The sequence below is a fragment of the Anolis carolinensis genome, unplaced genomic scaffold, assembly GCF_035594765.1.
Source record: "Anolis carolinensis isolate JA03-04 unplaced genomic scaffold, rAnoCar3.1.pri scaffold_11, whole genome shotgun sequence".
Taxonomy (NCBI): domain Eukaryota; kingdom Metazoa; phylum Chordata; class Lepidosauria; order Squamata; family Dactyloidae; genus Anolis; species Anolis carolinensis.
In genome coordinates this window covers 13365731-13381826 of record NW_026943822.1, presented here as the reverse complement: position 1 = coordinate 13381826, position 16096 = coordinate 13365731, and the positions used below count along the sequence as shown (strand labels likewise).

Here is a 16096-nt window from a genome sequence, read left to right as displayed (position 1 = left end):
TATTATATTATATTATATTATATTATATTATATTACAGAAGGGGGAAACAAAAGACTTTTAGATTGCTATGAGTTTTCTGGGCTGTATGGCCATGTTCCAGAAGCACTCTCTCCTGACATTTTGCCCGCATCTATGGCAGACATCCTCAGAGGTTGTGTGGTCTGGGTTGCTGTGAGTTTTCCGGGCTATATGGCCATGTTCCAGAAGCATTCTCTCCTGACGTTTTGCCCACATCTATGGCAGGCATTCCCAGAGCTTGTGCGATCTGCTATAATCTGCTCTGAGTCCCTTTGGGGAGAAGGCCGGAATATAAATATGTTGTTGTTGTTGTTGTTGTTATTATTATTTATGGCATTTCTATCTCACCTTTCTCACCCAAGGGGACTCAAGGCGACTTACAAATCTGGCAAAATTCAATGCCAATAAACAACAATAAAATAAAATAAAACAGAGCAATTAAAACAATTAGGCATTAAACAATTGAAAACAATATATAAAACTTAAAACATGTAAAGTGCTTAAATCCGTTCATCCAAAAGCCTTGCGCATAATCCTTGGTTCAGACCATGTCAAGCCTATCCTTATTACCTATTTTACATATCCTTACTTTAATAATAATAATAATAATTTTATTTCTCACCCACCTCTTCTCATGGCTCTACTTTAGAGACTGACCTCTCATTTGCAAACCATGAATTAAATTGATTTAATCCTCTGAGCTCCTTCCTTATGACCCGAACCTTTTGATTCTCTTCATTGAGAATCAATATCAAACCATATTCCCCCTTAAATTTTGCATGTTTTCCAATATATTTGCATTTAAATTAAATGGGCTTTGAAACAGGATTGCTTTCCCTGCTGCTGCCCCGGGGAGATCCAGAGATCTGATTTAAAAGTATAATAAGCTTATACAACCCTGCAACGTGGTGAATGAGGCTGCAGACAATACCGACATTGGCTAAAGAGAAATACTTTGCCTTTCTGGGTCCAGCGAATGGCTCTTATTGCTGAATCAGAGCATGCAGAACAGCAGGACTTCAATCACTGAAGCAAACATTAAGCAAGCAAAGGCATCCAGTGACTAATGAAACAGCAGTGGGGAGGTCAGCCCAGTGCAGTTACTCCAATTTCCAGTTAAGACCTCTGGAAAATGAGACTCTAGAGCAGGCATGGGCAAACTTCAGCCGTCCGAGGGTTTTGGACTTCAACTCCCACAATTCCTAACAGCCTACTGGGTGCCACAAACTACAGTAGAGTTCTGGTTGTCTGACTTCCGGTTATCCGACCTACCGTATTACCTGATGTGCTTGTCGGAGGGACAAAACTCTTCCCTTCGGCAAGCACCCAGTTTAGGGAAGCCTAGCAACAGGCTAGGCTTCCCTAAACCGGGTGCTTGCCAAAGGGACAAGGCTCATCCCTCCTGAAAGCACCAGCACTTTTGAGAAGCCTGGCAGCAACAGGCACCGGGCTTCCCTAAACCAGGTGCTTGCCGAAGAGACAAGGCTCATCCCTCCGGAAAGCACCCGCACTTCGGAGAAGCCTAGTGCATGTTGCTAGGCTGCAACAGGCACCGGGCTTCCCTAAACCAGGTGCTTGCCAAAGAGACAAGGCTCATCCCTCCAGAAAGCACCCGCACTTTAGAGAAGCCTGGTCGGGCTTCCCTAAACCGGGTGCTTGCCAAAGGGACAAGGCTCATCCCTCCAGAAAGCACCCACACTTTGGAGAAGCGTGGTGCGTGTTGCTAGGAAGCAGCAGGCACCGGGCTTCCCTAAACCGGGTGCTTGTCGAAAGGACAAGGCTCATCCCTCCGGAAAGCACCCGCACTTTGGAGAAGCCTGGTGCGTGTTGCTGCCTAGCAATAGGCACCGGGCTTTCCTAAACCGGGTGCTTGCTGAAGGGACAAGGCTCATCCCTCCGGAAAGCACCCGCACCTTGGAGAAGCCTGGTGCCTGTTGCTAGGCAGCAACAGGCACCGGGCTTCCCTAAACCAGGTGCTTGCTGGATGGACGAAGCTCTTCTCTCCAGCAAATACCCGCACTTTGGAGAAGCCCGGTGGGTGTTGCTAGGCAACAGGCACCGGGCTTCCCTAAACCGGGTGCTTCCCGAAGGGACCAGGCTCATCCCTCTGGAAAGCACCCGCACTTTGGAGAAGCCTGGTGCGTGTTGCTAAGCACCCTAAACTGGGTGCTTGCCAAAGGGACGAGGCATATCCCTCCAGCAAGCACCTGCACTTTGGAGAAACCCAGTGCGTGTTGCTGCCTAGCAACACACACCGGGCTTCTCCAAAGTGCGGGTGCTTGCCGGAGGGACGAGCCTTATCCCTTCGGCAAGCACCCGGCTTGCTGGGAAGGATAATAGAGCCTCCCTATTATCCGAAAGTTTTGGTTATCCGACACTCCGCCTCCCCTTTTATGTCAGATAGCCGGAACTCTACTGTATGTTGAATTGGTAGAGAGTCAGTGAGATATTCATCCAAAAGCTAGAGCAAAATTTGCTGCAAGATGTCCTGTAAAAACAAAGTTTATACAGTTTAATAAACCTTTTTCATGTTTTTAATGATAGAACCAATTAGGAAATGACGCTTATAACCCAGGAATAAAAAATCGTGTTACATAGTGTTATTTCTCCATGGTGAGTAATGCTGAATTCTTCCATCTTTATGCATGCAACAGTCTTGCTGCCATAGTCGTGTAGTAGCCTTCTGTATCCCTTTGAAGTGTTGCTGGGAATTTTCCGAACTGTATGGCCATGTTCCAGAAGCCTTTTCTCCGCTAAGCTGTTAGAAATTGTGGGAGTTGAAGTCCAAAACACCTGGAGGGAGGGCCAAAGTTGGTCCATACCTGCTTTAACTTCTGTCTTGTTTGTAAAACTGAGTTAGAGTAAAGGTTTCCCCCTGACATTAAACCTAGTTGTGTCCAATTCTGGGGGTTGGTGCTCATCTCCATTTCTAAGCTGAAGAGCTGGCGTTGTTCATAGACACCTCCAAGGTCATGTGGCCCGCATGACTGCATGGAGCGCCATTACCTTTCTGCCAGAGCGGTACCTATTGATCTACTCACATTTGCATGTTTTCGAACTGCTAGGTTGGCAGAAGCTGGGGCTAACAGCGGGCGCTTATTCTCCTCCCTGGATTTGAACCTGCGACCTTTTGATCCGCAAATTCAGCAACTCGGAGCTTTAACATGCTGTGCTGCCTACCGAACTTTAAAGAAAGGCAGTGTTCATTTTTCCTTCTTTTCATAAATTCTGAATGTAAACCTTTCTTTCCCACGCGCAGGTGATGCAACATGCTCAGTACCAAGCATCGCGGCGCATTGCCGTCTTCCTAAGCATGCCGGATGAGATCCAGACGGATGAAATCATCAAGGACATTTTTCACCAAGGCAAGGACTGTTTCATCCCACGGTATGAGCCGCAGAGCAATCACATGGACATGGTAAAGTTGGCTTCCTACGAGGAAATTGCCTCTCTCCCTCTGACATCCTGGAACATCCATCAACCTGCCGAAAACGATGGCCGGGAAGAAGCCTTGACTGCTCCAGGTGAGTTTGGGCCGCAGGTGATTGCAGTGAGATTACGGAGGCCACTTATCCATCGGCATCAAAACGGGAGATGCATCACACATTGAAAGAAGATGCAGATTCCACACTTAAGAACTTACACAATTAATCTTGTAAAGTTGGGACTGCCTGTATACATATTACTATCACACGGCAACACTAAAGGAATGAACTATGCTAAGCCAAAGGAATGTGTTGCATCAATGGCAGACCTGGTGTTTGTTTAGTGTAAATGGCTCTCCTATTAGATCAGGGGTCCCCAAACTAAGGCCCGCGGGCCACATGCGGCCCATCGAAGCCATTTATCTGGCCCTCACGGCACAAAGGCAGAATGGGGTCGGGCTAAATGGCCCAAGGGGTCTCTGCCAACCCTCTTTTTTATTTTTTTTTATTTTATTATGATACAGCAAACAAGATAGATATGCTGGATGTCATATCACAAAATCACAAGTCAAACACTTCCCAAGTGTCTAGGACTGTGTGATGTATTTTCGGTTGATGCGCGCAGATCCCAGTAGGGTGGCCTTTTGCAGCTGGCAGATCGTAATTTTGTCAATGTCTATTATTTCCAAATGTCGGCTGAGATCTTTTGGCACGGCACCCAGTGTGCCCATCATCACCGGGACCACCTGCACTGGTTTCTGCCAGAGTCTTTGAATTTCAATCTTGAGGTCCTGATAGTGGCTGAGTTTTTCCTGTTGTTTTTCGTCAATGCGACTGTCACCTGGGATGGCAACATCAATGATCCAAACCTTTTTCTTTTCTGCAACTGTGATGTCTGGTGTGTTGTGTTCCAGAACTTTGTCAGTCTGGATTCAGAAGTCCCACAGTATCTTTGCATGTTCATTTTCCAATACTTTTGCAGGTTTGTGATCCCACCAGTTCATTGCTGCTGGAAGGTGGTACTTGAGGCATAGGTTCCATTGCATCATTTGGGCCACGTGATTGTGCCTCTGTTTGTAGTCTGTCTGTGCGATTGAGGCTGGGAGGCCATCTGTCAGGGGTACTTTACTTGTGTTTTTGGTGCACAAAGGCAGAAGGGGTTGGACTAAATGGCCCAAGGGGCGTCTTCCAACCCTTTTTATTATTATTTTTATTTTATTATATGACACAGCAAACTAGATAGATATGCTGGATTTCGTTTCACAAAACCACAAGCCGAACACTTCCCAAGTGTCTAGGACTGTGTGATGTATTTTCGGATGATGCGTGCAGATCCCAGCAGGGTGGCCTTTTGCAGTTGGCAGATCGTAATTTTGTCAATGTCTATAGTTTCCAAATGCCGGCTGAGATCTTTTGGCACGGCACCACCGGGACCACCTGCACTGGTTTCTGCCAGAGTCTTTGAAGTTCAATCTTGAGGTCCTGATAGCGGCTGTGTTTTTCCTGTTGTTTTTCATCAATGCGACTGTCACCTGGGATGGCAACATCAATGATCCAAACCTTTTTCTTTTCCACAACTGTGATGTCTGGTGTGTTGTGTTCCAGAACTTTGTCAGTCTGGATTCGGAAGTCCCACAGTATCTTTGTGTGCTCATTTTATTATTATTATTATTATTATTATTATTATTATTATTATTATTATTATTAATTGCTCAGCCAAGTATGGTCTGGCCCTCCAATGGTCTGAGGGATCATGAGCTGCCCCCCACTTTAAAAAGTTTGGGGACCCTTGTATTAGATCATGTGCAGAATGGGAGCTACATTGAAAGCTGCCCATTTCCACTGCACTTGGAAACCCTTTTCATGACCGCCAGGTGACAGCATAGCACAGATTCAGTTGCGAGTGACATTTTTAACTCGTCTGGTATAATGAAAATCCTGCCCAGTCATTGCAGTCACGTCCAGGAGACACAACGTATCTTCACTCCAGTCTGTTGTAGCTGTACATTCACTTGTGATTACCTGCGAGGTTTTTTATTTAAAAATACCCATGTGGATTGATCACATGCAGTAAGAGGTTGATAAAATGATGAATGGTGTGAAGACAAAGAATGAATCATGTTGAGTTTCAAGATACACCTTTCTTTTTTTAAAAAATAATTTTTTATTAAAAATAAAACAGTTTATATACATAAAAGTGGGGGAACAATATAGGTATAGGAAAGTAGGAAATCAGCAAAGGAGAGAGAAAAAAAAGGAGGGAGGGAGTGAGGTTTGGAAGAAGGGTATTTGGTGACTTCCGTTCTTCCTCCTCCTGTAAGATAATAGTTTAGCACTGTCAAAATATAAACTAAATACAGTAGAGTCTCACTTATCCAACACTCGCTTATCCAACACATTTTTGTAGATTATTTTCTGGATTATTCAACACATTTTTGTAGTCAATGTTTTCAATATATCATGATATTTTGGTGCTAAATTCATAAATATAATAATTACTACATGGCATTACTGCGTATTGAACTACTTTTTCTGCCAATTTTGTTGTTTAACATGATGTTTTTGTGCTTAATTTGTAAAATCATAACCTAATTTGATGTTTAATAGGCTTTTCCTTAATGCCTCCTTATTATCCAAGATATTCACTTATCCAACATTCTGCCAGCCCGTTTATGTTGGATAAGTGAGACTCGGCTGTACAAGTTCTTTCCCACTCGTAGCTTTAATATTTCTTAAGATAATTTTCTAAAGGTGACCAGTCCGTCTTCTTTATTCCACTACCATGGTTTTCTTTTAATAAAAATGTTAATTTGTCCATATCTTTTATTTCCATTATTTTAATAATCCAATCATTCGTTTCAGGAATAGTATCTAGCTTCCAACTTTTGGCGATACACCTTTCTTATATCATAATGCTACAAAATTATGATTGGAGCTCCCGGTGGCACAGCATGTTAAAGGACTGACCTGCTGAACTTGCGGACTGAAAGGTCACAGGTTCGAATCCAGGGAGTTGAGTGAGCACTTGCTGTTAGCCCCAGCTTCTGCCAACCTAGCAGTTCAAAAACATGAAAATATGAGTAGATCAATAGGTACCGCTCCAGCGGGAAGGTAACAGCGCTCCATGCAGTCATGCTGGCCACATGACCTTGGAGGTGTCTACGGACAATGCTGGTTCTTCGGCTTAGAAATGGAGATGAGCACCAACCCCTAGAGTCGGACATGACTGGACTTAATGTCAGGGGAAAACCTTTACCTTTACCTAATGCTACAAAATAAGTCTACCTGTTTGACTATAAAATGATAACACAACCAAAGGGGGAAAAAACTTTTTTTGGGGTGTCTGGGTTTTTAGCCTTGTTCCGGAGTTTATTTGGGGCGTTGGTTCAGAAAAGTGCATTGGATATAGACCGTACCAGTTCTAGTTTCTTAGATATAGTTATCATGGTTTTCTAAAGTCAAGCACATGCCAATTTGTAGATGACATATGTTCTGTATCTTAAAAACTAGAGTGGATAGGGGAAAATTGGTGCCATTTTTGAAACCAGCAGGTCAAAGAAACCCAGAAACAGGTCTACAATATGAGACATCTAAATGAGTGTCGACCAGTGTGATGAACAAGTTTCTGCACCACTTCAAATAAATGTAATAGGTTATCTGTAACAAGATAATAATATTTCAAAATGTCATGTATGAGGGTGACGAGAGCTATGAGGTCCAAAGTTATTTATTTATCATGTCAAAAGTTAATTGAGAATACAGTTATAATGTCTAGAAAAACCATAAACAAAGTTCAAAACTTGGCATTATATTAAATGTCCTTAGACCGGAAGCTGGCCACTTGGAGTGCCTTTGGTGTTGCTGTGTCACGACCCAGGCTGCAGAGCACCAATAACCATACACAGAGGCCAGAATCTATCTAATATCTTTATTGAGGAAATATATAAAGTTAATAAAAGCAAGTGTAGAAAATAGTTCAGAAGTAGATCTTTCAGGAAAGGTCAAAATTAGTCCAGAGAAACAATGTCCAATATGAGATATTAAGGTCCAAAGTTGTAATCCAATAACCGAAACACTCACTTTGCCAAGCAAAGTGAGGGGAGAAGACAAGGTCGTTAAGTCCATGAAACTTAGGCAAGGCAAGGAAATAACTTGATTCTTGGATACAAGGCTTAATTCAAGGCAACAAAGAACAAGGAGCAAAAACAGGATCCGTGGTAAATTCGTGGCGAGGTCAAGGAAGGCAAGGCTGGGTCCGCGAAGCAAAACAAGGTCCTGGGAAGCAAAGCAAGGCTGGAAACGGGAGCGTAGTCCACACGCAACCTACTCCCGTAGTTGACGAATTGACTCTGCAAGATTCCTACGAGGGCAAAACACCTAAGTAGGGTCTCGGTTTCCCGCCAAGAGCAGATTCTCTGGGGAACCAGAAGCGAAAGCCATTCTCTGGGTCCAGATGCATGACTCCTTAAAGTTTCTCATGGGAAGCAGGCTAATCAACCATTTGTTTGGCCGCGATTCTCAGGCTTCTGCGATTAGCCTGTTGAGCTCCTCTCTGTTGTTGACAATAATCACGGCGAGAAAAAGGGGGAGATTTTGGCTCAGGGCTTGTTTGGCAAACTTCTGGAAAGCAAACCTCCTGCAGGTGCAAGGGTTCCAGTTCTGGCTGAGAAAGTTCCAATTCTGACTGAAACGGAGGAAAACCTAAGTTTTCCTCTTCATCTGTCACAACAGCGCTAGGAACGGGACTACATGGCCCATGAGTCATCACACTATCCCCCTCCTCAAGCCCCCTCTCAAAAATGGGCTCTCTCCCCGAGGTGCGGGGCCGCGGCTTGGCGGGGTAGGTCTGATGGAAGCGGCGGGTTAAATCGGGGGCATGGACTGTGGAAGCGTCTTCCCAAGAGCGTTCTTCGGGGCCAAAACCCACCCAGTCAATGAGATACTGAAGGCGGCGGCGATGAAAGCGAGAATCCAAAATGTCCTGAACCTCGAATTCCTCCTCCCCATCCACTAAAACAGGAGTGGGGGCCGGCCGGTCTGCATCAGGGCGCACACCATCCGCCGGAAGGAGCAGGGAGCGATGAAACACTGGATGGATGCACATAGAGCGCGGAAGTTGGAGTTTGAAAGTCACGGGGTTTAGTTGCGCCACCACTGGATAGGGACCAATGAAACGGGCATCTAGCTTCCGGCAGGGACGGTGGGAGGGCAAGAAGCGAGTGGACAGAAAAACCCGGTCTCCTACCTTGATTTCGGGGCCCGGCTGGCGATGACTGTCAGCGTGGCGTTTATAGTCCTCCTTGGCTTGGTCTAGTTGTTGGAGCAAAAGTTGTTGCACCGCTGTGAGTTCTTGCAGCCAGTCCTCTGCTGCGGGGACTTCTGAGGTTTCAATGACAGAAGGAAAGAAACGTGGATGGAAGCCGTAGTTTGCAAAGAACGGGGTTTCTTTAGTTGAAGCCTGGACACCATTGTTATAGGCAAACTCCGACAGTGGCAACAGGGAAGCCCAATTGTCCTGTTGATAGTTTACATAACAGCGAAGGTATTGTTCCAAAGTGGCATTGGTGCGCTCAGTTTGCCCATCCGTTTGGGGATGGTGAGCCGAAGATAAACGAGAGTCTATGCCTAATAGTTTTTGTAGTGCTTTCCAGAAACGAGAGGTGAATTGAGACCCACGGTCTGTGACCAAACTCTTGGGCAATCCATGTAATCTGAAAACATGCTGAAGGAATAAATCTGCGGTCTCCTTGGCCGTGTGGAGGCCATTGCAGGGAATGAAATGGGCTAATTTGGTAAAAAGGTCCACCACCACTAGGATCGTGGTGAATCCAAAGGAAGGTGGTAGGTCGGTGATAAAATCCGCAGAAATTATTTCCCATGGACGGGATGGTGTAGGAAGGGGATGCAATAGCCCCGAGGGCTTCTCCCTTCTTGTCTTGGAACGCTGGCATACCGGGCAGGTATTGACATATTTTTCCACATCCTTGCGGATCTTGGGCCACCAGAAATCTCTTAGGATCAAATGCATGGTTTTAAATAGTCCGAAATGCCCTGCTGGCTTGCAGTCATGACACAGACGAAGGGCCTTTTCCCTGCCCGGTCCGGGAGGGATGTAGACGTGATTTCTATAGCAAAGTAACCCGTCCTTAAGCGAGAAGGGAAATTGTAGTCCTTGACGAAGTTGATCTTGAGCCCAGGCATCCGCCTGTTGACTGGCCCTGATTTCCTGAGCACAAAGGGGCCCTGGAGAAGAGGGGGTTGATTCAATTGGAGTGGATTTGGTGTTCCCCACTGTGAGCGTGGCAAAGTTCTCGGGCTGCAGCAATTGGGATTCAAAGGTCTCTCTGCGCCCTGCAGCATATTCTGGTTTCCGTGATAGAGCATCTGCTTGCTTGGTCTGAGCTGGGGTTACATAATGAATCTGGAAGTCAAAACGTTCAAAGAATAAAGCCCAGCGCTGTTGCCTCTGATTTAACTTGCGGGCAGTTCTTAGATGCTCTAGATTCCGATGATCAGTATGGACCTCAATGGGAAATTTGGCCCCTTCTAACCAATGTCTCCAAGTTTCAAAGGCTGCCTTTATGGCCAAAAGTTCTTTTTCCCAAATAGTGTAATTTCTCTCTGGGGCTGTTAGTTGACGGGAGTAAAAGGCACAAGGGTGAAGATGACCTCCCACTGGTTGCAAGAGTATAGCCCCAATTGCCACATCGGAGGCGTCAGCCTGCACAACAAAAGGGGTTTCAGGATCTGGGTGCTGAAGGATTGGCTGGGACGTGAATAATTTCTTTAGTTGCTGGAACCCTTTCTCTGCTTGTTCCGTCCAGCGGAAGGGCTGTTTCCCACGGATGCAGCTGGTGATTGGATCAGACCAGCGGGCAAAGTCTGGAATGAACTTGCGGTAATAGTTCGCGAACCCCAAGAAACGTTGCACCTCTTTCTTGTTGGTTGGCGCCCGCCATTCCAATACTGCTGAAACCTTTGCCGGGTCCATGGAGAGCCCTAGTGGTGAGACATGGTATCCCAGAAAATCTACCTCTTGTAGATCAAAAGCGCATTTTTCCAGCTTGGCGTAAAGTCCATGATCCCGCAATCGTTGTAACACCATTCTGACGTGGTTCTCATGTTCCGATTGTGATCTAGAAAACACCAAAAAATCGTCCAGGTAGATGATCAAGAACCGATCTAGATAATCCTGAAAGATATCATTGACAAAATGCTGGAACGTTGCGGGAGCTCCACATAAACCATAATTCATGACCAGGGACTCGAATAATCCGAATTTAGTCTGGAAGGTGGTTTTCCACTCGTCCCCCTCCCTGATGCGAACTAGATTATAAGCCCCCCGAAGATCCAGCTTGGTGTAAACCTTGGCCCCTCGTAGCCGATCTAATAGGTCCGAGATCAAAGGCAGGGGATAACGGTTCCGCTTAGTGATATTGTTCAATGCTCTATAGTCCACCACCAAGCGTAGATCCCCTGACTTCTTTTTCACAAACATCACTGGGGAAGCGGCTGGGGATTGAGAGGGTCTAATGAATCCCTTGCGGAGGTTTGACTCTATAAACTCCCTGAGAGCTTCTTGCTCTGGTTCAGTCAAGGAGTGGAGGTGTCCTCGCGGGATCGGGGCCCCCTCCACCAAGTCAATGGCACAGTCATAAGGCCTATGCGGGGGTAGTCTCTCGGCTTCTTTTTCATTGAAAACATCCCAAAAGTCTGAGTATTTCTTGGGCAAGGTGATGATGGGTTCAGCGTCTGTGGCGTGGCAGACCTTGGCTACAAGACAATGGTTTTGGCAATATTTAGAAGCAAACTGCAGTTCTCTGTTGGTCCAAGAGATGCTAGGGTCGTGGAGGGTCAGCCATGGGATTCCCAAAATCACAGGGAAGTGAGGAACCTCGGTAACAAAGAAGGAGATCTCTTCCATGTGTTCCCTTATCCACATTCTGGTGGGTTCAGACCATTGGCTTACTGGACCTGTCTTGAGGGGGCGGCCATCTATGGCTTGCACCACCCGGGCGTTCTTGAAATCGTGATATTGTAATCCCAGAGAGTCGGCATACTCTCTATCAATGAAATTGTTTGTTGCTCCTGAATCTATCATGGCATGGATCATGACGGGTCCTTTTTTTGCTGACCACAAGGTGACCACTAGGAGAAATAGGACCCCGGTTGGCGGCTCTTGAATGGGGTTTTTGACCGGGTTGGCGAGCCTCTCTACGCCCGGTCGCTGGCTTCCCCCGCCGGCTTTGTGCCAGCCGCCTCGGACGTCTCCACGGAGGACGCCGCCGCCAGTCGAGCGGCGGGCTTTCCTTTGGCTGGACACTCTCTGGCAAAGTGGCCCCCGTTTCCGCAGTACCAACAGAGGTTTAAACGTTGGCGGCGCGCCTTCTCGGCTACATCCAATCTGGGACGCACATTGCCCAACTGCATCGGCACCTCCTAGTTTCCTCTGGGGTATGGGACTGGTGGCGGGGATCTCCACGCTGGACGCGGCTGGATGCCGGTGGGAGCGGGAGGTTTTGCTCCAGCTCTTCCACTCTGGCCTCGGATCCACTGCTTCCTGTTGGCAAGCATGACTTCAGCTCGTAAACATTGATCAATGAGTCTTTCAAGAGAGTTTGGAGGGTCCACTTTGGAGATTTCCTCCAACATCTCGATGTTAAGACCCTCCCGAAACTGTCCTCTGAGGGCTATGTCATTCCAGCCAGTGTTTTGGGCCAGCACTCGGAACTCGGCTATGTCCCCTTGGGAAAGGCGCCGGAGTTTGTGGCCGGCCGCCTCTAAATTGTCCTCGATCCCCCAAGTCGCCTTAAGGTGATCCAAGAAGTTTAGCGGAACTTAGGTGCGGGGAGGCTTGATCGAACAGTGCCGTCGCCCAATTGGCCGCTGGCCCGTCTAGGAGACTATAAATCCATGCCACCTTGATGTCTTCTTGGGGAAACTTGGCATTTCGGGCCTCTAGGTATGCCTGGCATTGGCGACGGAAAACATGAACCTTGGAAGCCTCTCCAGAAAACTTGGTGGGCAACGCCAGGGCAGGGAGACGGGCTCCACGTTCCTTCAAGCCCCGTATTTCTCCCTCCTGCGCATGGAGCATATCACGGATCCTGTCCACTTCATCCTTGGCGATGGTGTAGCTGAGTGGTTGGTCACCCGGTCCGGCTCCGGTAGACATTCTGGCCTAGGTTAAATGGTGCTTAGGGTGGCGGAGTCAAACTGTCACGACCCAGGCTGCAGAGCACCAATAACCATACACAGAGGCCAGAATCTATCTAATATCTTTATTGAGGAAATATATAAAGTTAATAAAAGCAAGTGTAGAAAATAGTTCAGAAGTAGATCTTTCAGGAAAGGTCAAAATTAGTCCAGAGAAACAATGTCCAATATGAGATATTAAGGTCCAAAGTTGTAATCCAATAACCGAAACACTCACTTTGCCAAGCAAAGTGAGGGGAGAAGACAAGGTCCTTAAGTCCATGAAACTTAGGCAAGGCAAGGAAATAACTTGATTCTTGGATACAAGGCTTAATTCAAGGCAACAAAGAACAAGGAGCAAAAACAGGATCCGTGGTAAATTCGTGGCGAGGTCAAGGAAGGCAAGGCTGGGTCCGCGAAGCAAAACAAGGTCCTGGGAAGCAAAGCAAGGCTGGAAACGGGAGCGTAGTCCACACGCAACCTACTCCCGTAGTTGACGAATTGACTCCGCAAGATTCCTACGAGGGCAAAACACCTAAGTAGGGTCTCGGTTTCCCGCCAAGAGCAGATTCTCTGGGGAACCAGAAGCGAAAGCCATTCTCTGGGTCCAGATGCATGACTCCTTAAAGTTTCTCATGGGAAGCAGGCTAATCAACCATTTGTTTGGCCGCGATTCTCAGGCTTCTGCGATTAGCCTGTTGAGCTCCTCTCTGTTGTTGACAATAATCACGGCGAGAAAAAGGGGGAGATTTTGGCTCAGGGCTTGTTTGGCAAACTTCTGGAAAGCAAACCTCCTGCAGGTGCAAGGGTTCCAGTTCTGGCTGAGAAAGTTCCAATTCTGACTGAAACGGAGGAAAACCTAAGTTTTCCTCTTCATCTGTCACAACAGCGCTAGGAACGGGACTACATGGCCCATGAGTCATCACATGCTGTAAGAAGGTCCTCCATTGTGAATGTGGCAGGGCCCAGACTGCATTGTAGTAAATGGTTTGTGGTTTGCCCTTCTCCATACTCGGATGTCATGGACTCCACTTTGTGGCCCCGTTTCTTAATATTGGCGCTGCATCCCGTGGTGCCAGAGCACAGTCTGTTAAGTGCTTTCCAAGTCACTGAGTCTTCTAAGTGCCCAGGAGGGAGTCTCTCATCTGGAATCAGCCACTGATTGAGGTTCTGGGTTTTAGCCTGCCAGTTTTGGACTCTCGTTTGCTGGGGTGTTCCTGTGAGTATCTCTGTAGATCTTAGGAAGCTGTTTCATGATTTAAGTCAATGTATTGTCGAAGGCAAGAGCCCCAGTGGCGAAGTGTGTTAAAGCACTGAACTGCTGAACTTGCAGACCGAAAGATCCCAGGTTCAAATCCCGGGAGCGGAGTGAGCGCCCACTGTTGCTCCAGCTTCTGCCAACCTAGCAGTTCGAAAACATGCCAATGTGAGTAGATCAATAGGTAAGGTAACAGCGCTCCATGCAGTCATGCTGGCCACATGATCTTGGAGGTGTCTACGGACAACACTGGCTCTTCGGCTTAGAAATGGAGATGAGCACCAACCCCCAGAGTCAGACATGACGGGACATGACGTCAGGGGAAACCTTTACCTTTATTGTCGAGGGCTTTCATGGCCGGAATCACTGGGTTGCTGTGAGTCTTTCGAGCTGTATGGCCATGTTCCAGAAGATTTCTCTCCTGACGTTTCACCCACATCTGTGGCAGGCATCCTCAGAGGTTGTGAGGTATTTAAGTAGTTGGCAGGCTGGCTGATATCCGAACAGAAGATGAGCCGGAGATGTCAATGTCTTGGTCCTTTCATTACAGGCTGCTACTTCCCAACAGATGTCAAGTGGCTAAGCAGTATAATTTATAAATTATACCGGCTAAGCAGTATAATTTCTCCAGCGGTGTTGGGCATAGACATCCTATTGTCGCACTTGAGGTTAGCTTCACCTTGCTAAAGACACCAGGCTGCACACAGATTGTAGTCTTTTGTAGTTTATTAGGAAATAAGGAAAAGATAGTTCATAAAAGGTAAAAGTTCAGTTCCAAAATATAGTTACAAAAACAAGGCAATAAGAACAAATCCATGGAAACAATAGGCATGAAGCAAGGTCCTTAAAATGAACCCAAAGTCCCAGAAACCAGGATACATCCAGGCTATAATACAGGAAAGCAGACTTGGTTCTTGATTCAAGAGAGGAAATTGCTTTGATGAAGATTTTCCTCTCAGCAGACTGTTTTAGTAGCTTAACATGAAGGCATTTCTTTGCTCTTTGACCTCCCTCTTATTTGCTATTCTGAGACTTCTGTACAACCCCCGAAATTCCAAACGACTAGCCCGATCTAGAAAAGTGGCCTCATCGCTTTCAAGGCCACAGAGCTCGTTAGTGTTATCAGGCTGAGGCTTGGAGCTACTCTCCCTTTCTGTTTCTTGCACCTGAAAACCATCATCAGTAACAACATCATTTGTTCCTGTGGGAAAGCCTCCCTGCTCCTCATCTCCCACAGCAGGGATACTCTGCACCTGAATCCCATAATTCCCATCGGAATTATCTTGAAACTCATCCTGAACCTGAACCCCATCATCTTGAAACTACATCCCAGAATCCTCATCAGAGCCACACAAAGGCTAAGTCACAACACCTATGATAATGTGGCATGTCTCATTGAGAGCCACATCCAGTGTTTTGACGTGATGAGATGCATTCCGCACTGGGCGTGCGTATTGAGCAGCAGAGTAGCAAAATGCAAGGGCCGATCTAGTTGTGATCCCCAGGTTGTGCCAGTCAGATTTCATATGATATTATTTCTAGCACCCACTTTTTGCTTGATATTCAAGCAATGCTTCTTGTAAGTCAGAGCACAGTTCAGAGTGACTCCCAGGTATTTTGGTGTGCTGCAATGCTCCAGTGGGATTCCTTCCCAGGTAATCCTCAGAGCTGGAGATGCTTGTCTGTTCTGAAAGGCACACATCTGCGTTTTAGTCACAGTCAACTGTTAAGGTGGTTATAGCTACTGTGTTTTCCTGAAAGACAGTGTCTTATATTAATTTTTGCTCCCAAACATGCTCTAGGTCTTATTTTCAGGGGATGTCTTATTTTTCCATGAAGAAGAATTCACATTTATTGCTGAACAAAAAAAAAAATATGAAAATTTATTATATACTGTACAGTAGTTGTCATCATAAACCAGCATAACCAGACAAACTGTAAATCCTATCAAGAATTTCTTCTTACTACCAATATTTCCATGTACAACTCTTTATGGCAGGGGTCCCCAAACTAAGGCCCGGGGGCCGGATGCAGCCCTCCAAGGTCATTTACCTGGCCCCCACCCTCAGTTTTATAATATAATATTTTTTATATCAGTTTTAATAATATAATATATTGTAGATACATATAATATTGATAATAATCTTATGTTATACAATATAATACTAATAATAATACCATATAATAATATTAAATTAT

At 46.2% G+C, this 16096-nt stretch overlaps 1 protein-coding gene across 3 annotated transcripts in view; it reads left to right on the top strand.

Moving 5' to 3' along the window:
- mthfs (methenyltetrahydrofolate synthetase) overlaps window positions 1-16096 on the top strand; it is a 47154-nt gene that overhangs the window by 16219 nt on the left and 14839 nt on the right. For all 3 annotated transcript variants that reach the window (XM_062963576.1, XM_062963577.1, XM_062963575.1), the window contains exon 2: window positions 3279-3543. In XM_062963576.1, coding sequence (XP_062819646.1) covers window positions 3279-3543 — 265 coding nt within the window. The remainder of the gene's footprint in view (window positions 1-3278; window positions 3544-16096) is intronic.